Raw genomic sequence first — 25,625 nt, 5'->3', positions numbered from 1 at the left:
TTTTATAAATTTTTTGTTAAAACACCACTCCACTCTCATATAGTCATATATATATATAGACGGAGGACATTTTTTCTTGAGTGTATACGATGGGTATCTGGTATAAGCTGTTGAAGTATAAGTATTCATTTGACACATTTCACTCTCATATATATACGAAGGATATTTCTTTTCTTGTATATGATGGACATCTGCTATAAGCTGTTGAAGTATATGTATCCTTATGATACATTTCACTCTCATATATATACGAAGGACATTTTTTTTTCTTGAGTGTATATGATGGACATATGCTATAAGCTGTTGAAGTATATGTATTCATTTGACGCATTTTAATGTTAAGAGGACCGAAAATGTATTAAAAAGTTTACAAGAAAAAAATTCAAATATTTTTTATTTTAGAGAACAAAAAATATATTTTAGTTTTAACTTTTTTTAAAGTTAAAACATGACTACCTTGTAATAGGAAATCATCAATTTTGACCGATCTAAATGCTTTTTGATTGGTTCTTGATCTAATTCAGTTTTCAAAACACACATGCATACCATTGAATTTTTTTTTTTGGTAAATGCATAAATTGATTAACTTTAATAGATAAAATAAATTATATTTCTCTATTCTTATATTTTTAATGTTCTTATAAATTAAAATAAATTATATATGTTTTATTTTTTTGTTATCATATTATTATTAGTATGTAATATTCATTGTTAGTGATCGGTTTTAATACAAAATTCATCATTTACAAAGACATGTATTAAGAATTGAAGTTGGTCTCTTCAAAAAAAAGAAAAAGAATAGAAGTTGGTAACCAATTTCAATAGAGGTCGTTCTAACTTTATGTCATTGATTTTTTTTCTACGCGGGATCAATTTATTTAAACTTATTTGTTAAAATAAGTATTTGTTTTAATAAGATAATTCACTTTTTAATTTTGTAGTGTGTTTATTTAAATTGTTTTTTCTTTAAAAAAAAGAAATATTTTGTTTATTTTAAGTAATTTTCTGTATATTAAAAACATTTTTTAAAAAGTGTTTTTTTAATTATTTTTTAAAGTTTAAATAAACGTACGTAAAAGTTGAAGGTTTATGAAAAATTTGATGACATGGACAGCTGCATTAATTAGAATTTTAACACTTCATTTGTGTATGATAGCATGTATTTAATGAACTGTTAAAATTGCATAAATTTTAACGATTTAGTAAATAAGGGTTCAAGAAAGAAAAAAAATTGATAAACTTGCATTAGAAAAATGTTGTGCGAATAAATGATGTTTTAAAAAGAAAAAAGAAATCTTATTCAAGTGGTGACATCAATAAACTATGTTCAAATGTTCACATATACTTTTTTTCTCGTTGTGCAGCATGTTTACATTATTGTTCTTTCCCGTGGATTAAGTATTCTCTAATGGTTGGATCAGATATTAATCATGTTTATCATATATATGGTTATCATTAGTTTAGGAAAATTTTACAAAAAGAGTAAATATAAGTTTTACCGTTAAATAAATTATTTATTTTCACTTATGTAAATACAATATACGAGTTTATATGCTACACCAATCCTTTTGGTTAATATTCACATTCTTTGATTTCATAGTTAGTAACATTTTTATATAATAATTGTACAAAATATCATAGATCATGATCATATTAATTATTTATTTTTAAAGTTTGTTTATTTTCTTTAACTAATACTTCATTTAAGTTTATTTATTTATTTATTTTAATTAATATTTTTTAAAATTATTTTGAAATTTAATTTAATTTTAATATTTTTTTATTTTCATTTGTTTATTTTTTAAAATTTTGGAAAATTCATTACTCACCTAATAATACCATTAAAGATGTTTGTTTCACATCATCTTCTATTATCGAGAATATGAATGTGAGAATATTGGTAACTTAATGACAAGTGTATCAATTCGTTCAAGTAGTATTTTAAGATGGTAGAGAGTATTCACTCCACGGGAACTTTGATTGTATTCAGATTTTATATATGTCTAATTTTAACCAATTAATGAATTAAATTCAATATTGGTAGAATAATGATACAAAATGTAAAATTTAACATAAATAAAGATAATTAAAGAGATATAACACAAACACTTTTGGGGTTGGTTGAAGCAGAATTATGGAACGTGTTGGGACTCAGCCTACCGAAACTACTTTGATGCAACATTAAGGATTTTTTACTATTTAACACCATTCTGATTATTACCTTCACCCGTTAACCTAACCTAACCATGATCCCTCATGTGAAAGAACTTAAAGTACCTAATTTCACTCCTAATCTCTTAAGAGTTTCATCAAATAATTTGCTTTAAGAATAAAGATGCATAAATAAAGTTAAATAATACCATTTTAACCCTAGATATGGAATACCTAGATGTTCTTTTCAAGTTCTTAAGAGATAAACATTTTTTCAATGCATAAATCTTATAACACTATATGAGCATGGGTGGTCAAACCATAAACATGATATTAAGCACAAAAAAGAGACAATAATATCAAAATAGCATTAAATAGATGGTTAGAATCATTACATCAAGAGTGTTTGGTTGTTGATCTCTCAACAATGGGTGGTTTAGCCTCTAATTGTCATGAAAGATTTACTAATGCAAAAAGGAAACAAGAGGTGTTGAAGAAAATGAAGGAAATGATTCCCAAGTGAGTGGGTTCTTCCTCTTCTCTCGTGCCCTAGCTCTTTCTTTGGTCCCCAAAAAAATTACCCTCTGGTTTCTCCTTTTTTCCCATCTAAAATGCAACACAATCATGTTTTTTGACATCGATTGTGCGCTTGCACATGGACGCTAAGTGCACTTGCAAAGTCCAGCTAACATAAGTGACTCCACGCTTAGCCGCCAGATGTGAGCTAAGTCGTCAGATGCACGCTAAGTGTAGCCTCCAAGCTGGCTCCTCACACTAAGTAGTTGTTGACGCGCTGAGCGCGTTGCTCTAGTTCTTCAACCCTCTTCGAGGTCTCCTGTTGTATAATTCTACCAAAAAAATACACCCAAAAATAGTATAAATGAACTAACTTTAGCATATACTAGATAAAAATTCAAAAAAAGCTAAATTCTTAATATTTTAGCACAAAAAACAATAAAAGAGAGGAAAATTAGATAATAACTATGTGATTTAAATATTCAAATTACATATGCCTAATAATTATCAAATATTTACTTCTATGTTTACTAAAAGGTTATCAAAATATAATTTGAGAAAAAAATATTATGCACTAATGCTAATACTGTAAAAAATTTTACACGATCATTCAATCATAACATATCATGTATAATAAGTTTGTTGACTTTTAAAATAATTATTTTAAAGTAATTTAAATAATGATTTGTAAGTTGATAAGGGTGTAAAACTATTTTTACACCATCAATGTATAAATATTAAACTCATATTTTTTTGTATCTTTTTATTTCCACGATGAGGAGTGAGAAAGTGATATTTTTATTGGAATATATGAATTTTTTTATTACACATGTGTTTTCTATTTTTACTTAAATTATTTGAATTTTATAAATAGTATCATTTTATTTCTTGAAATTATAAATTATTTTTGAAGTAGTCTTTAAAATTAGAAAAATGTTAAGCAAATTCCTAAACTCAAAATTTGTTAGTCATATTAGGTCTGATGTATAGTTTCAAACTTTCAATGCTGTAGAATTTTGACTTGATGACAGGGTCTTGGAGATCGAAAGTTTTTGCATTTTAAGGAAAAATACCAATTCTAAGAAAATAAAAGGAGGAGAAAATAATTTGGGAAGTAGGGTTTGCGACAGTTGCTAGCGGTTGATAACAATTGTGACAACTTTTGGTCACAAAATGAAATTTTCATCCTAAAGGCTTTTTGTTTTTTTTTAACTAGAGGTATTTTAGGTTATTTTGTGTTTTTTATTTGATACCTAATAAATCTCATTTTACTTCATTAGTTTATTTTTTGAGTAAAATGATACCTCAAATTATAACTTTATGTTTAATTCAGAAATTAAATTCCAAACTTTTTAAATAACAGATTTAAGTATCGAACCATTCGTGTCATGAACAATAGATAATTTATGTTTGTTTTAGATATTCTTTTTTGAAGTAATATTTTTTAATATTGTTGTTTTTTTAAACTTCTTTCCTATCATTAATATTGCCTTCTCAAATCATGTCCATCCATTCTAAAATAAATAAAAAATTTGAACGGTTATTATTTTGTTTCCCATGGTGGGCCAGTGGCTCAAATGAAACAGGATAAAACCGATAAAATACGACGGATAGGGGTGAAAATGAGCCAAGCCAAACCAAACTTTACTAGGCTTGAGCTTGGCTTAAGTTGAATATGTAAGGCTTGAGCTTGACTCATTACCTATCATAGGCTTTTTCTAAAGGCTCGACTTACATAAAAGTCTGGCTTGGCCCACGAGCCTATTTAAAAGCTTGCTTAAAGATATCTTTGATTAATTAATTATTTTAAAACCTAGTGAAATATTAACTAAAAAAACTTATAAAATTTCGTATAAGTAATGTACAAATCCAAAAATAATTGATAAATAAAATGATATTGAATTCAAGTCGTTAAAGCACAAAGTATATCAAAAGAAAATAAAAAGAGAATAATATTAAAAAATGTATAGATTAGGTCCTCAATCCCAAAACTTACAAATCTATTTTAAGTCCAAACCCATAAACTAAATAAAATAAAATTTGGACAAGATAAGATAAGATTAGATGAAATAAAATTTGGACGAAATAAAATCTAGATGAAATAAAATCTGGATAAAATAAAATCTAGATGAAATAAAATCAAGATATGATTTGATAAAATAAAGTTATTGTTATTATTATTAGTATTATTGTTGTTGTTGTTGTTAGTTAGTTAGTTAGACAGACCGACTTGTCAAGTTTAGGAAACTTTTTTTATAGTTTGGACTTGACCTTTTTATCTAAAAAGACTTTTTAAAGAGCTTGAGTTTGGCCTTTATAGTAAACAAGTAGAGCCTAGCCGAGCCTTACGTAGGTCGAGCCAAAGGCCCTTGACAAATTGTTCGGCTCATTTCCACCCTTAACGACGGATCTGGATTCTCTCTAGCCAAGTTGTCTCCTACAAGATTATAAACCATTGGATATATCTAATGGTCAAAATTACAAAATATTAGCCTTCTCTCTCACTCTCTGACCCGTTACAAAGCAATGCATTCTTATTATTTAACTGCTTTGTGCTTATGATGTTATTTTTTTATTTAATAATTATCGGATTTCATAATATCATAATATTAATAATTTTAAAGATTATAGAATAATTGAAACTAAAATAAATTCTAACCAAGAAAAAGATATAAAAATGAAAAATGTGATAAAGAAAAAATATTATATAGGGAAAGTGAATATATATATACTTTGAAAGATGAGAGAGATAACGGAAAAAATATCTAATAAATAGTATGTTAAAAAGAAAAATTGGCTATTAAAAAATGATGAAATCTATCTAAAACAATATATATTTGCTATCATGTAGTTGATATAATTAAAAATGATTCATTATTTTATTAAATAATAATTCTTAGATCAAAATAGAAGATTCAGATTTAATTGTTAATTAAAATTATACGTATATTTAATATTGACTATTAGAAATCAAAGAGTGAGAAAAATACTGCAAGTACGTGAGAGCCAATATTAAATACACGTATAATTTTAATTAACAATTGAATATGAACATTCTATTTTGATATAAGAACTTCTAATTTGATATTTGATATAAGAACCGTTATTTAATCCTTACCTTTGTATCACACCGGGCCCATGAGAGTTTGGTTGCAGTAGTAATTGACCTCTAAGATCTATTAACTTTCTTTTTTTAAGTACTCGCCCCTATTATAATAAAGGAGCCCATACACTTATAGAGAAAAGAGAGAGACATGTTGGATCTCGAAGTCACAAAACCTAAAAAGAACATATTTTACACATTAATATTTAATCTCGGTTTCAATTATTTTATAATCTTTAAAATATTATTAATATATAAAATGTTATGAAATCTCCTAATTATCAGATTGAATAAATAATATCATGAGCACAAGATATTATAAATAAAAAAATTGGGTTCACATGGACAACACGAAAAGTTGTGGACTGTGGCGAGTTACAACTTACAAGTGAGAAAGAGAAGGAAGCTTTAAACCTTTTTATATTTATAATCTCAACCGTTAAATATATCCAATGGTCTAGAATGATGCATGAGAGAAGCTGGAGACAGTTTAGCAGGAGAGGATCCAAATCCAGAAAACGACACCGTTTTGCTCAAATAATTAAAAAAGGAAAATATTCTGCTTACCCTATTCGTTACAATCAGTAGTGTAGTTTGAGAACAACCTGAAAAAGTTCTTCCCAGCAACTCCGCCGTGCGCCGCCGCCAAACTCCAACGAAGCTCCCGTAGCCGCCGAGACACGCCATCATCGCAGGTTAGCTGCACTTGTTTCATGATTCCTTCCATCCTTTATTTATCATATGAACAATAGTATCTGAATTAACCTATTATTCATTATGTGATTAATGTAATCACTAATTAGGTTAATTGAATAAGCTATGTGTGTGTGTATGACATTCTGCACATAGACATAGGTGAAGTAACTAGGTCACTGGAATAATTATTTTGAGCATGATATGCCTACGTGGCAGTTCTTATCATGTGCACTGTAATTTTAATTCAAATTGGAAGAGTGTTTAAGCAAAAAAGCACACGTGAAATTTGGAGTTTGAGAACTCAATTTAGTATGTTCAGTGTTTAATGTGCTGATGTTTTACTTTTTTTATACATGTCTTATCACATTGAGGTTGCTTTAATCAAAACTCTCGTATGGTTTTTGTTGAAACTCGATGAAATCTATGATTGTGAAGTTGTGATGGTATCTAAATATCACTGTCCTTTATGAATGCAATGGTATTGACTTTCCATGCTCTGTAGTGGTATCAATATTGTGATGCTATCGAAATTCCAAGCACTTTTTGAATGCTCGTTAGTTTCTTAGATGTAGAAGTAAATAAATAGTCTATTGTGCAGTTCTGTTTGTTGAAATAGAAGATTTTAGTGGAACTGAAGGTTTTATTGTGACAAATCTGGGGGCTTTTTGGGTGTATACAACGTCAGTTGATCCTGCTTGTTATGTATTAGTCTATTAGTCAATAAGCTCCTGATTGATTTTTCTAAATAAAACGTTATTTTAACATGAGATTAGTGTCCATTGTTTTGACTTTTAACACCAGCAAAGAAAGTTTTTTCGTCATTAATTGGGTCTTATTCACAGAAACCCTCTGTTGCATAGGGCAGAACTGGTTTCTGAGCATAGCAGAATGGAAACTTGGGAAAGTTCTGGAGACCAAATTGAGTTCAATTCTCAAAGGTAAATTACTCGCCTTTTTTACGAGTCTTTAATCATTTGAATGACCCTTGCTTTTTTTTTTTTGGGTAGTTTGGGTGATGGTGATAGCAATGCTCTAATTTTGCCAGCTAAGAGGATGAGGAAGAGGAAAGGGAAGGAACAGGTAGGGACAGTTGAACATGCTTATTTGTTCATTCAATTTGCATGCTTACAAATTTTGTCTGATCAAAGTTCTGTTGACTTAGGAAAATGGAAAAGTCAAATCAAATAAGAAACAAAAATTGAGCAAACCTCAAAAAAGGAAGATGAAGAAGTTAGAGGTTTGTTGGGTGGCCAAAAGGGGAATGCTTTTTATTATCTTCTCTTCTTTAGTTCAGTTTAGTCTCAGTTTGTTTGGTTCCCTTTGTTTATGTAGGATGACAAGGAGAAGCAACTTCTGCTGGAAAAAGCCATTAAGACATTGAAGTATGTCAATAACTTATTATCCAGTTACAGTTTCTGCTTTAATGCTGTTTTCTGTGGAAAGCATTAAGTTTTTGACCGAAGTTTGAATTTTTATTTTTATTTTATTTTATTTCAGTGAAAACACACTTCCAGAGTATGCGTATCCTCTTTTGCTGTCTTCATGCAATATAAATCGGGTTTGTGTTGTTGAAACAGTGATAGTTTTATGGAAAAATTGTTTAGTGTTGAGACTGTTTGTTTACCGGTGCCATCATACATTTGCAGGATGAGACTATGAAGGAAAAGCGTAGAAGGGCTGTTCATCTATTAAAAGAAGGATTGGAGGTTTCATATGATGGGTTGTCTATGAAACCTGAGACGGATGAGATTCATTTAGAGCAAGTTGATGAAGTTGTAGAAAATGACATTCAAATTCAACCCATTAGCCCAGAAGAAGTCTTAAATACAACATCAGTTTCTTTAGAGTCCTCTCAAGAACCAGTTCATGGCAATGAAGTTGAAACTTATAAATATGTTTCTGAACATCCTACTGACATTTCCATTGACAACCATCTTGATGAAATCAGAAGTTCTCCCATGTCTTGTTCTATTGATGAAATAAAAGGCACCAAGTCAAAGGTATTGTTCCTACTCAGATTGCAAGTTAGTATGTACAATCAAGGCACAAGATATAATTCAACTGTGTCATTTGGACCATTGGAGGAATACCCTCATATTTATAACACTTATGCATTAGTCCTTATATTCGTCACCTTTTTTTTGTATGTAAAAATTACAGATGCTTTCAAAGTTTGTTTCCTATTTTGTTAATTTTGGAAGAAATTATCTTGTATATGCAGTACACTATGCTTATATACCTGTAATGGTAGTTACTGGTTAGTTAATGTGTCATTTTTTGTTATTAATTGACAACATGATTTATGAGATCCCTTTTGTCTTTCTTTAAGTTACTTTAATGCTTTTTGGCTCTTGTTTGTTAACATGGGACAGTATAGGACAAACGAGAACCATAACTCCAATGAATTGAGCAACCTTCCAGGTTATTCTGCACCAAGGCGGTCAAATGTTCCTACTGTTGTGCATGTGTATAGACCAACTGAGGTTGAAGACAAAAGAAAGGATCTGCCTATAGTTATGATGGAGCAAGAGATAATGGAAGCTATAAATGACCGTTCTAGTGTTATCATATGTGGAGAAACTGGGTGTGGTAAAACAACTCAAGTTCCTCAGGTGAGTTTGTCTGCTACCTGATTATGGTGATAGTGTCTATCAGTTTAATAAGCTTACCCGCTGATTATTCTCTTTTAATTTTTGAAATTTATCAGTTTCTTTATGAAGCTGGTTATGGTTCAAGTAAGGGTATTATTGGTGTTACTCAACCACGCCGGGTGGCAGTTCTTGCCACAGCTAAGCGTGTGGCATATGAGCTTGGTCTTCATCTAGGGAAGGAGGTTGGTTTTCAAGTTAGATATGACAAGAAGATTGGAGAAAGTTGTTCAATCAAGTTTATGACTGATGGAATTTTGCTACGAGAAGTTCAGGTTATTATATTTTACCCCATTTCCCCCCTCTCCATTTTTTAATTTTGAGACTATCAAGCTTCCTACTGGATGACAAATGAATAATAAATTGAAAGTCCTATCATGCATTAAGTTTTAAGTAACATACAAGGATCACTCAAAACTTAATGCATGATAGGATCTTTCAATTTATTATTCATTGTGTAACATCTTAATCTATCATTTCTGGAGGCTAATTACTTGAAAACATTTATTTATTGGTGAAATATTTAAGAACATTGTCTATATGTGAATTTGAATGCATTTTGGGATGATGTATATTCCAAATCTCACTTTAGATTGGAAACTGAAAATTGATTTATTATAAATTTACCTCTTTCATTTGTTTGCACCATGTTTATTGTGATCAATAGTTGCAAGTATCATTCTTATCAGCAAAGCGGTGTTGCTATTATTTTATTATTGTCGTGATGATAACTGTGTGCTATATTAGGATGATGCTCTGATGTAATTGTGCCTTCTTATATTAGTTACACTAGAACAGAGTTACAAAATCATATGTACTTCTGTTGTTTAATTAAATACCTGGTGCAGAATGATATTTTGTTGAGGCGTTATTCTGTCTTAATTCTTGACGAGGCTCATGAGAGGAGCTTGAACACAGACATTCTGATTGGGATGCTCTCACGTGTAATTAAAACTCGCCAAATGGTAAGTGTTAAAGTGATTTCTTTTACAAAGGAAATATTTTAATAGATACCTCTGGCATTCTAATAAGGATGGTCTTTTATTTTGCTATTATGACAGATTTATAATGAACAGCAGAAGATGATACTTTCAGGGGAAAATATAAGTCCCGAAAAAATGGTCTTTCCATTAAAACTTGTGCTTATGAGTGCCACCTTGCGAGTACAAGACTTCACTTCTGGAAAGTTATTCCATACTCCTCCACCTGTGATAGAAGTTCCTACAAGGCAATTTCCAGTAACAGCGTATTTCTCAAAGAAAACAGAGAAAACAGATTACATTGGAGAAGCATATAAGAAGGTCTTGGCAATTCACAAGAGGTTGCCACCTGGGGGCATACTTGTCTTTCTCACTGGGCAAAGGGAAGTAGAGGACTTGTGCAGGAAGTTACGCAAAGCATCAAGGGAGTTTATCAAGAAAAAAGTTGAAGGGTCTTTGGAAACTGATAGCACTGTGGTCCATGAAACAAATTCTGTTGAGGGAGTAAATATTAATGAGATCAATGAAGCATTTGAGGTTCATGGAAGTTCGTCCATCCAGCAAACCGATAGATTTAGTTGTTATGATGAAGATGAGGATAATGTAAATTGGAATGAATCTGATTTTTCTTATGATTCAGAAACAGATAGTGAACTGGAATTTGATGAGGATGATGATAATCTTGAGCTTTCAGAGAACAAAAGTAATATTGTGGATGTCTTAGGACAGGCAGGAAGTCTTGCTTCATTGAAGGCTGCTTTTGAAAAATTGTCTGGGCAAGCCACATTAAGCTCCTCAAATGAAGAGGAGGCATCTGTGAATATAGAAGGTAATTTAGATCAATCAAAAGTTTTCAGGGAGAAAAGAGCTAAAGAAAATTGCAGTACTCCAGGTGCACTCTGTGTTCTACCTCTGTATGCCATGCTTCCTGCAGCAGCTCAACTTCGTGTATTTGAAGAAGTCAAGGACGGAGAGCGGCTTGTTGTTGTTGCCACAAATGTTGCTGAAACATCTTTAACAATCCCAGGGATAAAGTATGTGGTTGATACTGGGAGAGAAAAGGTGAAGAATTATGACCCCTCTAATGGCATGGAGACATACGAAGTACAATGGATAAGTAAGGCATCTGCCGCACAGCGTGCAGGCAGATCTGGAAGAACTGGACCTGGACACTGTTACCGTCTCTATTCTTCTGCAGCCTTTAGTAATGAATTTCCTGAGCACTCTCCTGCCGAAGTTGAGAAAGTGCCTGTTCATGGTGTTGTCCTTCTCTTGAAATCCATGCATATTAAAAAGGTAGGTTAAGTGTGTTACCATATCCTTTGAGTTTTCATTCCATTTGCTTGTTTATGTTGGGTGCTATCATTAGATGACAAAGTAGGAGGTAGTTTATTAAGTTCTCCTTTCTGATAGCCTGGCTATTTATCATGGGCTGAATGAGGGAATGGGATGCTTCTTATTCCAAAGGCAAAAGGTCTTCAACAACATATATCATTAAGATATTATTCACAGATTGTTCCTGTTTGGTTCTAAGGCATTATAATCTCAATTTTGTTCCTGCATTGTCAATTTTGTTATATATTGTAAAATTTATCAAGCTTTTTAAATGTCTGGCCATGTGATTTATTCAATTCCTTCCTGATCAAACTGGATCGTTTCTTTTTCTATTCTCTGTTTTTTTTTTTTAGTTTGAGATATTTCTATACTCATTATTATTGCTTCTCATTCAGGTTGCAAACTTCCCATTTCCTACTTCTCTTAAAGATTCTTCTCTGCTTGAGGCTGAGACTTGCTTGAAAGCTCTTGAAGCACTTGATAACAAGGATGAACTTACACTTCTAGGAAAAGCCATGGCACATTATCCCTTGAGTCCTCGTCATTCTAGAATGCTTCTCACTGTTATTAAAAATACAAGACATGTGCATAAATTTAATCCAAATATGCTTTTGGCATATGCTGTTGCAGCCGCTGCAGCTTTGAGCTTGTCAAACCCTTTTGTAATGCAATATGAAGATGATAGCAGCAGAGATTCAGAGATGTCTGAGAAATCTAGCTTGGGAGACGGTGACAAAGGCATTGGTAAAAAAGAAAAGTCAAGGAAAAAGAAACTAAAAGAAACAGCTAAAGTTGCACGTGAAAAATTTCGAGTTGTCACTAGTGATGCCCTAACCATAGCTTATGCTTTGCAGTGTTTTGAACATTCACAGAAATCAGCAGAATTCTGTGATGACTATGCATTGCATTTCAAAACCATGGATGAAATGTCCAAACTTCGACAACAGCTACTTAAACTGGTCTTTTATCAGAGCGATAAAGGTGGTTTTGAAGAAGAGTGCTCATGGACTTGTGGAAGTTTAGAGGATGTAGAACGTGTTTGGCAGGCTTCTTCTGAAAAATATCCTCTTTCTCTGGTTGAGGAAAGGCTCATCTGTCAAGCAATATGTGCTGGCTGGGCAGATAGGGTTGCTAAACGTATTACAGCTTCTTCTAGGGCCTCTGATGGAGAGAATACTTCTCGTGCTTTAAAGTACCAATCAAGCATGGTTGATGAAAGTGTTTTCCTTCATCGTTGGTCATCAGCTTCCATAGTAGGCCCCGAGTTTTTGGTTTACAATGAACTGTTAGAGACCAAAAGACCGAACAAAGAAGGGATAACAAGTGCCAAGAGAGCATATATGCATGGAGTAACAAGTGTAGAGCCAGCTTGGCTAGTCGAGCATGCAAAGTCTTCATGCATCTTCTCTCCTCCCCTGATGGATCCTAGACCTTATTATGATGCCCAGACTGACCAAGTAAAATGTTGGGTAATCCCAACCTTTGGGCGTTTCTGTTGGGAGCTTCCGAAGCATTCATTGTCCATTAGCAATGACGAACATCGGGTGCAAGTGTTTGCGTATGCTTTGCTTGAAGGCCAGGTGTGTCCATGTTTAAAATCTGTTAGAAAATACATGTCAGCCGCCCCTGAAAGTATTATGAAGAGAGAAGCATTGGGTCAAAAAAGGGTGGGAAATCTTTTAAGCAAGTTAAAGAGCAGGCTTATTGATAGCTCTGCTATGCTAAGAATGGTGTGGAAGGAGAATCCTAGGGAATTATTTTCAGAAATTTTGGATTGGTTTCAGCAGAGTTTTCACAAGCACTTTGAAGAGCTATGGTTACAAATGGTTAATGAACTGCTTATGGAGAAACAAGAACGACCTCTGCATAAAAGTTCTAAAAAAAAGAAAGTAAAATCTAAATCACTACGATAGTTGCTCAGCAGTGAAGGTAAAACACATTTTTCAATTGTTTGTGCAATCTAAGTTACTAATGTATTTCCTGTATTGACAGAAATTCAGTCAATTTTTTTAGATATAGTTTTTTGTTTGCTCAGCAGTGTTAGAAGAGAAAAAAGTTAGAGAAATTTTACAAAGAAATTGATATATAATTCAGGGAGAAGGATCAACATGTGTTGGGTGGAAGGGTTGAGTTGTGGGTTTAATACGGTGCCTAGCTTGCATCTTATCCGAACCAGCATATCATTTTTTTGTTGTCTTGAATATTATGTTGCCTTTTGCAGGAAAAGAAAGTATCCCAGTTTTGACCAAGTCAGTGTTGACAAGAAAATGATGGGCATCTCCATCACTGTATTCATCCTGAACTACCTCCCACCCTAATTGCCGTAGCATGCTCAATCACAAAGCTGAACTAATTTATTAGCATGAGAAATGCTTCAGAAATTCTCTGCTATTCTTTATCCTCTTTGGTATGCTTTGAAGGAAGCTGTATAGCTTTGTGGGAAAAAATTAAGAAAATTATGAGTTGAAATTGTCAAATTGATCCGAATTGAATTTGTTCTTAGTTTTCTATCTTGCTGAATTTATTGGCTAACAATTTTGTAGTGAGTAGACAAATAGTAGTTGGATTTGATTGCTCATGAGCCAAAATTTGAATATTTTGGTGAAGCAAGGAGTATTAGCAATTTTTGAAGAGCATTTCTGGAAGCATTATTCCTTGATCTACACCATTAACAAATTCTATACTCGAAGCCCATATGCTGTCTAACTTATTTCCTAGATTGTATCAGAACATAGAAAAGGTTATATAATCAGCATAATGAAATATTTGATTGGTGCTTCTTGTTTGTAGCTTCCTAGTGCTTAATTTATAACAATAATAAAGGCCATTGGAAGTTTCGGTGTTTATATTTTTAGACTATATTATTATCCTTTAACTGCACACTTGATTTTTATTTAACCTTTCGCATCTATATAAATCGTTCTTTCCCCTCTCTTTTCCCCTTTAATATATTAAAAAAAATGGACACCATTTCTTCACATTCTCTATGTATATTGGTTACATTTAGAAATAATATATTATTCATTTCTATGTAATGAAAGTTAATAATTTTCAGTCAAATTTGACTGTCTTAAATCTGAAAAATGATTTGTCAATAAACTAGAATAATAAAAATTGCACATACTTAAAATTTAATAAAAATGCAACCACATTAAGTAAAATAAATAAATTTCTAAACTAAAATTAACTCAGTATAATATATCTAATTTATCGTTTCATTCCTAAAAAACAGAGTGGATACAGACACTGTCTTTCTGCTAGTTTTGATATTACGGGAATGACGTTGAAATTATATGCTCCAATAAATGTCAGGTTTTGACCAACCGTGCACTTATTTGATAACATAAGATGCCAAAAGAAAAGTATACAAAGAAAAGGTGCATATGATTTAATAAAAAAAAAACTATAATATAAGGGGGAAAAAACGCCCACCGTGGGGCTCGAACCCACGACCACAAGGTTAAGAGCCTTGCGCTCTACCAACTGAGCTAGACGGGCTTTTGACTATAATGAATCTCTCTATCTTTTTTAACCAAATAATTCTTTGTAGCATGGCATCAACACACTTATTTCTGCATTAAATTATAAAATGTACATACCTATAAGTAAATATATATATATAACTTGAATTATGGGCTATTCTGTTGGGTGTCCCTATAGCTTGGAATAGAGGGTTCAAGGACATGTTGGTCGAGTCGGATTTGTCGACTGCTATTGCTCTTGTGAAGGATGGTTGTCCTGCTACTCACGCATCTTTTAATATGGTTGAAGTAATAAAGAAGTTCATGGTTAATGGTGGTGTTTATGAGTGGAACCACATATATAGAGAAACAAATCAAATGGCAGATACTCTTGCAAAGTATGGGTTCCATCTTTTAAAATCTTTGATTTTGTTACATCTTTTCTTTTTAGTCTGATTATGGCTGATGTATTTGGAACTTTCTTTCCACGTGGCTTTTAATAAAGTCCTTTCTCTTGGGGTGTCTTAGTTCCATGTTTGTCACCGAAAAAAAAAACCTTCAAATTATAATTCTTTATGATCTTAATTAACTTGAAATGAATGAAAACTATATTTTTATTTTCTTATTTTAAAAGATTTAAATCTTAAATTATACATCTATATAAAATACTAGCAATATGTTTTATTATAGCTTTGCTTTCTCTCTGATACGTTCTGCATAAGAAAAGTTAGACAAAATTTATCTTAAAAATTGAGCTTAGCATAATAATCTTGAAAGGAATGCGAGCAAACTATATTAACAGCATCGTACTTAAAATGAGGAATGTGAGCAACTATATTAATAGTATTGTACTAACACATTTTACGTTCCAAATTATTTAATAAAACTATTACATGGTGCTACAACTATTTATACAGCTTCTAAAACAATTGGTTTTAAGGGGGGAGAAAATATAATATTACACATTAGCTGAATATAACTACAAATGCTGTCAGTTTCTCAGCAAGGAAACAAGGTTATGAAATACAAGTAAATTCAAATTAGGAAATAGAACTCAAGTAGTGTGTAGTGTCTGTTTTTTCAATCACAAGCTTTATTATTTCTCTCGCTTATTTAATAGTGTTGCATAGAAGGCTCTGTGTTGTGACAACCATTTAATTTAAATGGTAACTCCACACCCAAAATATAATAATTGCAGATGCTCAAGCAATCAAGGGTTATGAATGAAGGCATCAGGTTGTCTTTGTGGTGATGAGGCTTGGAACTCTGGCAAAGTTTTTTATGTTTCATTCAATCTACTCAGGGTAGGGGATTTGGACTGCAAAAACTCAAAACAAATTGCAAATGTTCATCATATATAGAGGAGGGTTTATATTTTCTTCTATCAGGCAGCAGCATTTAGTGATGGTAGAAAAATAATTTTATTGATAATGAGAATAAGAAATACTGCAAAAACTCAAAAGCAAATTGTAAATGTTCATAATATAGAGGGTTTATAATTTCTTATCTTAGGCAGAAGCATTGATTTAAGATAGAAAAAGAATTTTATTGAGAACGGGGATAAGAAATACTCTACAGCATGAGAGAAAAGAACATAAACTAAGAGCATGATGCATGTAGGACAGCATGCCAATCTCTGAATATCTTCAAAGAAATTCCATGAAAGAGACCTTTGGCATGACTTCAAAGTAAAACTAGACAAGCCATGAAAACTAGACATATAGCATTTCTTTCCTACCCAGAACAATTAATGACAAAGTAAGACTGAAGATCCTTAAGACAGATCCATCCTTCACCCAGAACAATTTGACCATTTGAAACAAAAATTTAAAAATCAACCCATAGATTTCAAGACCATCTCTCTTTTAAAATATGTAAAATTATTAGGGCCATCTAATGTTTAAAATATTGATGCATTTTAACACCTTTAATTTAATTCATAGGTCCTAAAACAAGTAAGCTTAATTTGGAGGGGGAAAAAAGACAAACAAGACAAGACGAGACAAGAGAAGAATTTTGTCTCCACTTGCAACTAGTCAAACTTGTGAACCAATATTGGTAGTTTGAAACAAACGAAATATATCAAGAAATGATAAGAACTATATCACATCAATATCAAATCTCTGAGATGCCAGTGTAATTTGTGGGGCCAAAAATACATCAGCCTGCATAATACAACATTTACTTTGTTAGATATGCCTTTCCAGGTTGGGAATTTAAGCAATTAACTCATAATATCAGAAAATTTCACTGTTTCCAGCTAGATTGCTACATTAATCTATTCGAGCATAGTAAACATTAAATGACAAAGATAAGGCATATAAACCTTTGAAGATTATGAATGCGCAACAAGCTTCAGAGAAATTTAAGATTCACTTCCAACGGAGCAGGAATCTCAAAGTAGAAAGAAAAAGATAATGCTTGAAAAACTCATTTTGGCAGCACACAGAAATTTCAAAATCTATGATGAACAAACCCAGGATAATAGTTAAATTTAAAAGGGTTAAATTGGAGGGGGGAAAGATTTTCTGCTAGATTATCAGGAAAAGGTAGAGAAAGTTCCATTTACAATTTTTCTTTTCTCCATTTAATAAATAGTTTAACCTCAAGAAATATTTTCAGGAATTGATGTTGACCACAACAGCATGGAACAGATTCAAAAAAGGCATTCAAATCATATTGAAGCAAGCCATTATAGTAAATAAAAAAGAGAAAGAAGGCTTTAGGGCAACCAGATTATACCATATAGAAATGTTCCCCTGTGGCATATGTACAAACATAATCCTTCAGTAATTTTTCAAGAGCTAGACGTCGTCCAAGTAAAAGTGAAAGTAAGAGAACGGAATAAATAATGTAACAATTACAAAATACAAGGAAACAGAAGCATAGAGTATGGTTACCGGTGAAACCTTTGTCAATGTGATTCCAAACCAAACATTTTCTCCATATCTTTCTGTAGAAAAATGTAAGTGTCAAAAATCCAAAATATTTGAGCATAAGGCCAATCCAAGCATTTCAAATCAAAAGAATTAAGAATGTAGCAGAACTTTATGCATATGAAGAGGTTGTATACTGGAGTGAAAAATACTTGCAACCTGTAAAATAACAATCATCAGATAGTAGCCAAGCTACAGAAAGATTTGGAGCCACGCATGATCTATCAGTATCAGAATATTTCCTTTCAGGACATATGTTCAAATCACAGATTGGACTAGAGAATCATTTTATTTTATAGTGAGCAAATTCTTACAATGCATGGTCTTTTTATATATCTTCTATGATGCACAGATACGATATGTGTATCCAATACAATACATATCCAATACGGTGTTACGATTATTCTAAAATATATAGGATAGGATAAGTGTAACGTATATATCTAAATATGTATAAAAAAATCATAAAGCACAATAAATTATAGTTTCAAGTCTACAAATCCAAATTAGGAACATACTTCTTGGACATTACTAATGACAAAAAAATTATAAATCATTTTCATAAATCACTTTTAATTGTCTACAAATAGAAATAGTACCAATCTCATTTCTTTCTTGAAATCATCCATAAATAGGACAATTTTCATTTTTGGTTCATTAAAGAATAATACTTCTATGTTTCTATATTATGTGTGCCTTTATGTCTCTTATGTAGTTGTATTGGATTTGCATAACTTTTTTAAAGGCTTGGAAACTTCACAAATTCGTATCAGTAGAGTATCCAAGAGTATTGGTATCGAATAGAATACGTGAAGCAAATTAAAGAATCGACGCTTCATAATACATCTTGCAACACCTGAAGAACTTATCATATAGTTGGAAGCCTATATAATTCTATAACTGCTTTAGTGATGTTATTTTCTTAAATTTTGTAACTGCTTTAGTGTATATATGTATATCATAAGATTTTATTTTGAACTTAATAAATTTAATTTACCGACCAAAAGAAAAAAACGAATTCCTCAACTGAAGAGCACAACACGCTTTTCTTTCATGGACGGTGATATATATATATTAATCGGTATCAAAAAATGTCAGAAATTTGATTATTTCTACTAATAAATACTATCCTTTATCAATAAAAAAAAATACCAATGTTGAGGTTCCATGAGCAAATGTGATATTTGGTTAGCTTCCATAAAATCAAGCACCACCGTCCACCAACAACTCGCTGTTTTTCATTCTATCCTTAATTTCAATTAGTAAGCGAACCCATTAACATTATTATTCCAGTGTCTTGTTTTTATCTTTGAATTGCTTGCTTATTACTTATAACACACTATTGTTCTCTTCCTTCGTCATATTTTTATTGTTGATAGTGAATTTAACCCAAAAAAAAGTATCTAAGCGTGTATTAAGGAGTATATCCATATATATATATATATATATATATATATATATATATATATATATATATATATATATTTGTTATATTTTCATAGAAACTTGTTTTCAGTTCCTAAACTTTTATATCCTCTAATTTAATCCCTAAACTATACAAAAATCTTATTTTTAATCCTTTCTGATAGAATCTTTTTATGTAAACCAAAATGACACCATAGGTATCACCATTATAAAAAATATATAACACTACCAACCCAACTCACCATTCTATTAAAAGATTATAAAAAAGTTCTCCATCTCCCTAATTTTTGCATCTCCAAAACATTCTCTCATTATATATAATTGTCGGTTCTCACTTTCAACAACAACTTTTTCTCACATGCACATTCCATTCATATTGGGTGTGAAGAATGCGTTATGAATTTCGAACCACAACCTCTACGTGTAGATGTAACTTTTGAAAGTTAGAGTTTAATGTATTTGGGGGAGATATTTTAATAACTTTTAAAAAATAAATAAATAAAATTCCCATGTTATTTTAATTTATTTTTTTAAAAAAAAAACACACTGTTTGCCACGTTGAATACAAGCAAACACCATTAGAACACAAGTTAACATCGTTAGTGAAAATTCTGTGAAAGATGATTAAAAATAAGTTTTTTTAAAGTTTAGGGACTAAATTAGAGGATATAAAAGTTTAGAAACTAAAAACAAGATTCAATGAAAATATAGGGATTAAAAAATACTTTCCCTTTTTTTAAATGACATTTTCAAAATATGTAAAAAGTAAATAATTGTTAAATCTAAGGACATGTTTGGGTAATGTTTTCTAGGAATACTTTTAAGAGAAGAAAATAAGAAAAAAATAAAATAAAATGAGTTTCTCCCTAAGTCAAAGAAAGCTCTCCATTAGTTAATTTATAAAAGTTCTCTCATCTTTTAAAAAAGTTATATGAGAAAGTTTCTACAAATTAATCATTTTGATTTATGAAAAAATTCATTTTATCTTTTTCTTCCTATTTATTTTCTCTTAAGAGTACTTCTAAAAAAAACTTATCCAAACAAACTATAAATATACATATGAAGAGTTTACCATACATATAAAAAAATGGAAGGGTTTATCTATCTTAAACTTAATATTAGAGTACATGTATTTAAGTGTTATTTTATTTAATATGTAAAATTATATTATTAATAGTACATGTATCTTTTTATCTAATATGGTTTTTTTATTAATATTTCAAATGAGTATTATTTAAGTTTTCAATATAATATTGATAATAAAATTAATTTATAAAATTATTATTTTTATCTATTTTTTATTTAATGTAAAATAATCTAGGACAACCCAAACAATTAATATAATGGTATAAAATTTTATGCATTCATATGGGGAGAAATTAGTATTTGATTCATAAGGTGTGTAAAATCTTCTTTGACCAATGACCACAAAATACTTTTAGTCAAATAAGTGATTTGGAGACAACCATAATTTCTAATTCAAGAAAATAAAATCTAAAATGAAACTTATTCTAAAAAGTAAACGGATATAATAACATCCTTCACAAAAACCTTTTCGTGCATATAAGCATTTCTGGATATTTGTATTATCTGAAATTGGAAATAGTCCACTATCTTAAAAACATCGAAATATAATTTTTTTTCCAAATATCCAAATCCATAAAAAAGAAAAAAAAAAAGTCCCACCGCCCACCTTCTTTATCACATGATTCACATCTCATTCCTTATATTTGGTTCACATTCTTAAATTATAAATATTTCGGTCTGTGAAGATATATGTCCATAAGTTCCTTAATTTTCTCGAACCTTCATTTTCAGCTCCCAACAACAATGGCTTCAATGGCATCTTCAAGCTCCTTCTGCAACCTCAAGTTCATCACCAAACCCAACAATGGTAGAAGAAGCTCTCTTCCCCGTATTGTATTCTGTCAGAAGCACCACGATAGCACACCCACCGACCAAATCAACCGAAGGTTCTTATTTCTTCACACTCGCACTTTCTAATTCCTTTCTATGGATTATTCATATCTATTCATACCCATCTTCTGAAATCTCTTTATATTTCAATTATTTTGTCTATTGAAGAGAACTCATATTGAGAAGCAGCGAAATAGCGACCATTGGTGCCATCTTGAACTTCGGGTACCCCTCCTCTGCTTGTTTTTGGAAAATTTTTGTTTTTCATTTTATTTTGAATGTAAATTGAATTCAAGATTTGATTTTGTTGGTGGGTTTGAAGACCCTTTTGGTTTTTAATTTCGGTTTTGTTTTGTATTGGACATGGGTGGTGGTTAAAAAAGAGAAAATTGAGTTTGTGTCTTGTGTTTTGATGGTGCAGTGGGAAAAAACCTGATTATCTTGGAGTGCAGAAAAACCCACCAGCATTAGCTCTGTGCCCGGCAACGAAGAATTGCGTGTCAACCTCTGAGAATATCAGTGATCGCACACATTATGCTCCTCCATGGTAAAAGTTTCCTTCTTTTTCTTATTTTAATTTTCACCTTGGATTTATGGGATTATATGTATTAAATGCATTTTTTTAATTGTGTGTTTGGACAAACTACTTAGTTAAGTGCTCATCTCATCATGTAAGTGCTTATGCATAAGTTGTTTCTATAATAAAAAAATAAAAATACATACGTATGAGTTGTTGTTGTAAGCTTTTTTCTTAAGTTATTCTGGAAATCTTATTGAAATAATCTGAAAACAACTTTTTTTTTTACATGATCTGCTGAAAACAACTTATAGACATATGGTAATCACATATCATTAAGTTAAGTTATTCCAAACACTTACATAAACACTTATAAGAGAAAAACAATAAGAAATAAAAACAAAATAAAATTTTCAATAAGTTAAAATTAGTTTATAAAAGTTTTTTTTTATTATAGAAGCTCTCTTGTATTAGCCTCTCCTAAAGTTTTTTTTTCTTCATAATTTAGCTTAAAAAGAAACCTATTTCATTTTTTCATTTTATTTTCTTCTCTTGTAAATGCTTTTGGAGAAGTTTGTCCAAACATACCTTTACACAAATACTTATAAGATAAGTCTAATTAAGCTTTTTCAAACACACTCAAAGTTAAAGTATTTCCATTTTGTTGTTTTTTTGGGCCTTAATTTTCGGTTAACTAACTTGTGGTGTCTAAATTTCGTCTTGAGGAGGGTCTGATAAACCAGATTTAGGAGATAAGTAAGCAGTCAGTGTTTATTTATTTATTTTTTGGATTTAGTCCAAAAGGAACCTATGGCATATTTGTGAGAATCACGTTGCAATAGACAATAGTGCACCTGGAACGATTTATCACGTTTTAAACAAGTAGTGCAACCGATATTGGACTATTGACTGTTGAACATTGTTGACTTGACATAAGAATTGGACAATTGGTCACACACACATTGGCCGGTGAAAGTAGTGCAATCTTTACTTTTTATTTCTTTTTGACAAAAAAATTTTCTCTACCTTTGGCCCTTGTTTGAGCATGGTCGCCACAAAATCCAAACTTTATTATTGTATAGATGAATCATGATCTCACTTTGTTTTAGTATTTTCATTCTTTTTCAGGAACTATAATCCTGAAGGTAGGAAAAAACCTGTGAACAGAGAGGAAGCAATGGAGGAACTGATAGACGTGGTAATAAATCTAACTGAACTGAAATTTTGAATTATATCACTGGATTGCAATTTTCTTTTCCTTCCCTCTTTTAATCAACATCGATTATAATTTATAAAATTTATAAAAGGGGTGATAAACTGAAAGTAAATATACACTTTGTAATGCACTATTCCTAACACACTTTCTATTATTCATTAAAATTTATTGAAAATTACGAAGTCATGGGTGGAATTCATTGAATAAAGAGTAAGACCTACATGATTTTGTAATTTCTAATAAACTCTTACTATTAATAAAGAATGTATTTAAAAGGGTATGTTGTCAACATTTCTCTAATTTATAGTTGATTTGTGATAATAGCTGGTTATTTGCACTTTTCCTTCCAATCATTGAAGTAAAGTTAAACCAGTTCCGGACAATTTTGCAGATAGAATCAACAACACCAGACAAATTTTCACCACGGATAGTTGAAAGGAAAGAAGACTATATTCGTGTGGAGTACCAAAGCTCAATTTTGGGGGTAAGTGTAACTTACATCTAAGGAAACTCATCACGAAGAAAAATGATAATTTTATACATTTGAGATGATATCAAGATTCAAGAACCATCTCTAATTTCCTTCCCTCCTTTTTCTGTCATGTGCTAACAGTTTGTAGATGATGTTGAGTTCTGGTTCCCACCGGGTAAGGGTTCTACTGTGGAGTACCGATCTGCATCTCGGTTAGGAAACTTTGATTTTGATGTGAACAGAAAAAGAATAAAGGTGTGATTTCATAATTCATGTGTTTTCTCTATAGTTAGATAAAGAAATTCTTGGTTCCATGGTAAAACTCCTCTTTCCTTCATGTCATGTCAAACATTTTATACTCAAGTAGATGATTCACTAAATTTGAGTCTCAAATGTTTTAACTTTATTCTAAATTAGTCACTTATTTTAACTGAAGGTAAATTTGGTTAACTATGATCAGAAATACATTGACATTTTTTAATTGGTAGAGATAAAGAATATTTTTTATGTACAATAAAGAGAGTATTTACTCCAGAGGATGTAAATCCCTTGCTAAATATTTTTGTGATGAAAAATCTTGGTTGTTGACAGGCACTGCGACAAGAGTTGGAGAAGAAAGGATGGGCATCTCAAGACACCATATGATGAATAAACTCAGGCAGAATTAACATCAGCATCTAAGCAAATATTATTTCATATACTTTGTGACCTTGTATACATTTGTATTAGATACAAATCTCACAGGATCATTGAAAGCAAACTTTTCTTTGATTATTGGAATTGTAGAGAAATCATTGAGAACAGTACTTCAAACTCTCGGGGAAGGAATGAAATGAAGACCTTGCCCCATATCCTTCTTCAAGTTCATTAATTGGTCCGCTTATTTACTCTTTCACCAAGTTCAATCTAACAATGTATCGTTCTTGTTTCAAGAATATTAATTTGTGTTTTGTTTCTAATGTGTTCTTCACGATTCACTTTTGTTGTAAGTTTGACTTAGCTTCTTCATGTATTAAAACTTAACCTTGTGATCAATTTGGATACTTTAGGCCTTTCTCTTATCAAAATGTACCTATGTCATGATCTCGAAATTGTTCAATCTCATTGATCCTAACTAGAAAATTCGTCCAACAGCAAAGAATGCAAAGCTAGGAAATCAAGGACGAATTTTGTTGGCTTATAGATAGGGGTTTGGCTTAATTTTGAGAATTTATTTGTTGGATTTTGGATGTATGAGGTTGAAGTTGAGTTTTAATTGAAATTTCCTTGTCCAACAAATGCAAGCAGATTTAGCATCAGGAGAAAAGATAATGCAATAAAAAAAGGTTAGACAGGATAGAGAAGCACTCTAAAGCTATGAAATAAAATCGGACAAATATCCAATGCAAATATAAGTGAAATTATAGTCTAGTTATAATGTGAAAAAGACTAGTACTTGTTCAAATCCATTTCACTGAAATTACCATGCTTAATTTTGCTTCATGGGAAAAACCCACCACGTCATTTAAAATTCTAGAAGCATTTCATACATTCCCAATCCAACTCTGGTATCTCCAACAATAAATTTCTGTGTAAAGCGTTTTAGGATGGCAATTTGAAGCTTCACTCACTGTAAAAACATACACAGTAAGTTACAAGTTTCTCCTACAGTCAAATGGTAATTATGTATGTAATGTAGCACAAACTTACTGTGTATATATCTATCTCAGTTGCAGATGCAAAAACAGTTTTGACCAGATCAACTGCTTCTGTTTCAGACAGTGGAGTAACAGCATCAAACTCTGATTATATATATATATATATATATATATATATATATATATATATATAAACTAGTTTTAAAATAATTATCTTGGGATGGCCCAAATGATTTGCAGGTCAACCCAACAATAAGCATTTTTTGGTAATTAAAAGTTTTTAGATATGTAATTCACTGTTAACTAACATGTTAACTGTAGGGTTATATAGGAAAAAAAATACAAAGTTGTCTATATGTGATTCTGTGAGTTGTCTCATTTTAATTGTGCTAAAGTGAGCTGTGTAGACTTTGCCGATTGTCTTCATTCTAATTAGCAAACTGCCATTCGAGCTATCATTGGGTGTTGCTCAATGCTCTGTTCTACTCGTTTAAACAGGTCATAATTTTTTAAGCTCAAATTCATATTCATATAAATTTACAGGTCAACCCATGGGAGAAAGCTTGGCTGAGAAGTGTAACACACTCCTAATATTATTGGTTAAAAATGATTAAA

General features: G+C 31.2%; 2 protein-coding genes, 1 non-coding gene and 1 pseudogene across 5 annotated transcripts; 2 read left to right on the top strand and 2 right to left on the bottom strand.

Annotated features, from left to right (window-relative positions):
• The first annotated feature begins 6,296 nt into the window (after positions 1-6,296).
• On the top strand, positions 6,297-14,207 carry LOC100782767 (ATP-dependent RNA helicase DEAH13). 3 transcript variants are annotated; one of them, XM_006576342.3, is made up of 13 exons: positions 6,297-6,465; positions 7,309-7,404; positions 7,474-7,546; positions 7,629-7,703; positions 7,799-7,848; positions 7,964-8,024; positions 8,113-8,466; positions 8,839-9,078; positions 9,174-9,389; positions 9,963-10,079; positions 10,176-11,390; positions 11,825-13,358; positions 13,651-14,207. In XM_006576342.3, the coding sequence occupies exons 2-12, from the start codon at positions 7,355-7,357 to the stop codon at positions 13,340-13,342; spliced, it is 3,969 nt and encodes a 1,322-aa protein (XP_006576405.2). In that variant the 5' UTR covers positions 6,297-6,465; positions 7,309-7,354; the 3' UTR covers positions 13,343-13,358; positions 13,651-14,207. The 3 variants fall into 3 exon arrangements, with proteins under 3 accessions (XP_006576405.2, XP_014628936.1, XP_014628937.1); XM_014773450.2 differs by having other exon boundaries at positions 6,339-6,465; positions 7,327-7,404; XM_014773451.2 differs by having other exon boundaries at positions 6,349-6,465; positions 7,332-7,404.
• Positions 14,208-14,854: 647 nt separating this feature from the next.
• TRNAK-CUU (transfer RNA lysine (anticodon CUU)) lies at positions 14,855-14,927 on the bottom strand. Its single transcript has one exon. It is a non-coding gene; the product is annotated as a tRNA-Lys (tRNA).
• Positions 14,928-16,000: 1,073 nt separating this feature from the next.
• LOC100806801 (glutathione S-transferase zeta class-like) lies at positions 16,001-24,669 on the bottom strand (annotated as a pseudogene).
• On the top strand, positions 20,983-24,332 carry LOC100527010 (uncharacterized). Its single transcript, XM_003521632.5, has 7 exons — positions 20,983-21,224; positions 21,337-21,393; positions 21,590-21,715; positions 22,814-22,883; positions 23,293-23,385; positions 23,515-23,628; positions 23,965-24,332. The coding sequence occupies exons 1-7, from the start codon at positions 21,028-21,030 to the stop codon at positions 24,016-24,018; spliced, it is 711 nt and encodes a 236-aa protein (XP_003521680.1). The 5' UTR covers positions 20,983-21,027; the 3' UTR covers positions 24,019-24,332.
• Positions 24,670-25,625: the final 956 nt, after the last annotated feature.

Source organism: Glycine max, chromosome 3, assembly GCF_000004515.6.
Source record: "Glycine max cultivar Williams 82 chromosome 3, Glycine_max_v4.0, whole genome shotgun sequence".
Lineage (NCBI taxonomy): Eukaryota > Viridiplantae > Streptophyta > Magnoliopsida > Fabales > Fabaceae > Glycine > Glycine max.
This window is presented reverse-complemented; position numbering and strand designations above follow the sequence as displayed.

Coding starts and splice junctions, on each gene's coding strand:
- LOC100782767 (XM_006576342.3), top strand. CDS start 7,355: ATGGAAACTTGGGAAAGTTCTGGAGACCAAATTGAGTTCAATTCTCAA. Junction 7,405..7,473: donor ATTGAGTTCAATTCTCAAAG/GTAAATTACTCG, acceptor TTTTTTGGGTAG/TTTGGGTGATGGTGATAGCA. Junction 9,390..9,962: donor TTTTGCTACGAGAAGTTCAG/GTTATTATATTT, acceptor TACCTGGTGCAG/AATGATATTTTGTTGAGGCG.
- LOC100527010 (XM_003521632.5), top strand. CDS start 21,028: ATGTCCATAAGTTCCTTAATTTTCTCGAACCTTCATTTTCAGCTCCCA. Junction 21,394..21,589: donor GGTGCCATCTTGAACTTCGG/GTACCCCTCCTC, acceptor TTGATGGTGCAG/TGGGAAAAAACCTGATTATC. Junction 23,386..23,514: donor ACCAAAGCTCAATTTTGGGG/GTAAGTGTAACT, acceptor ATGTGCTAACAG/TTTGTAGATGATGTTGAGTT.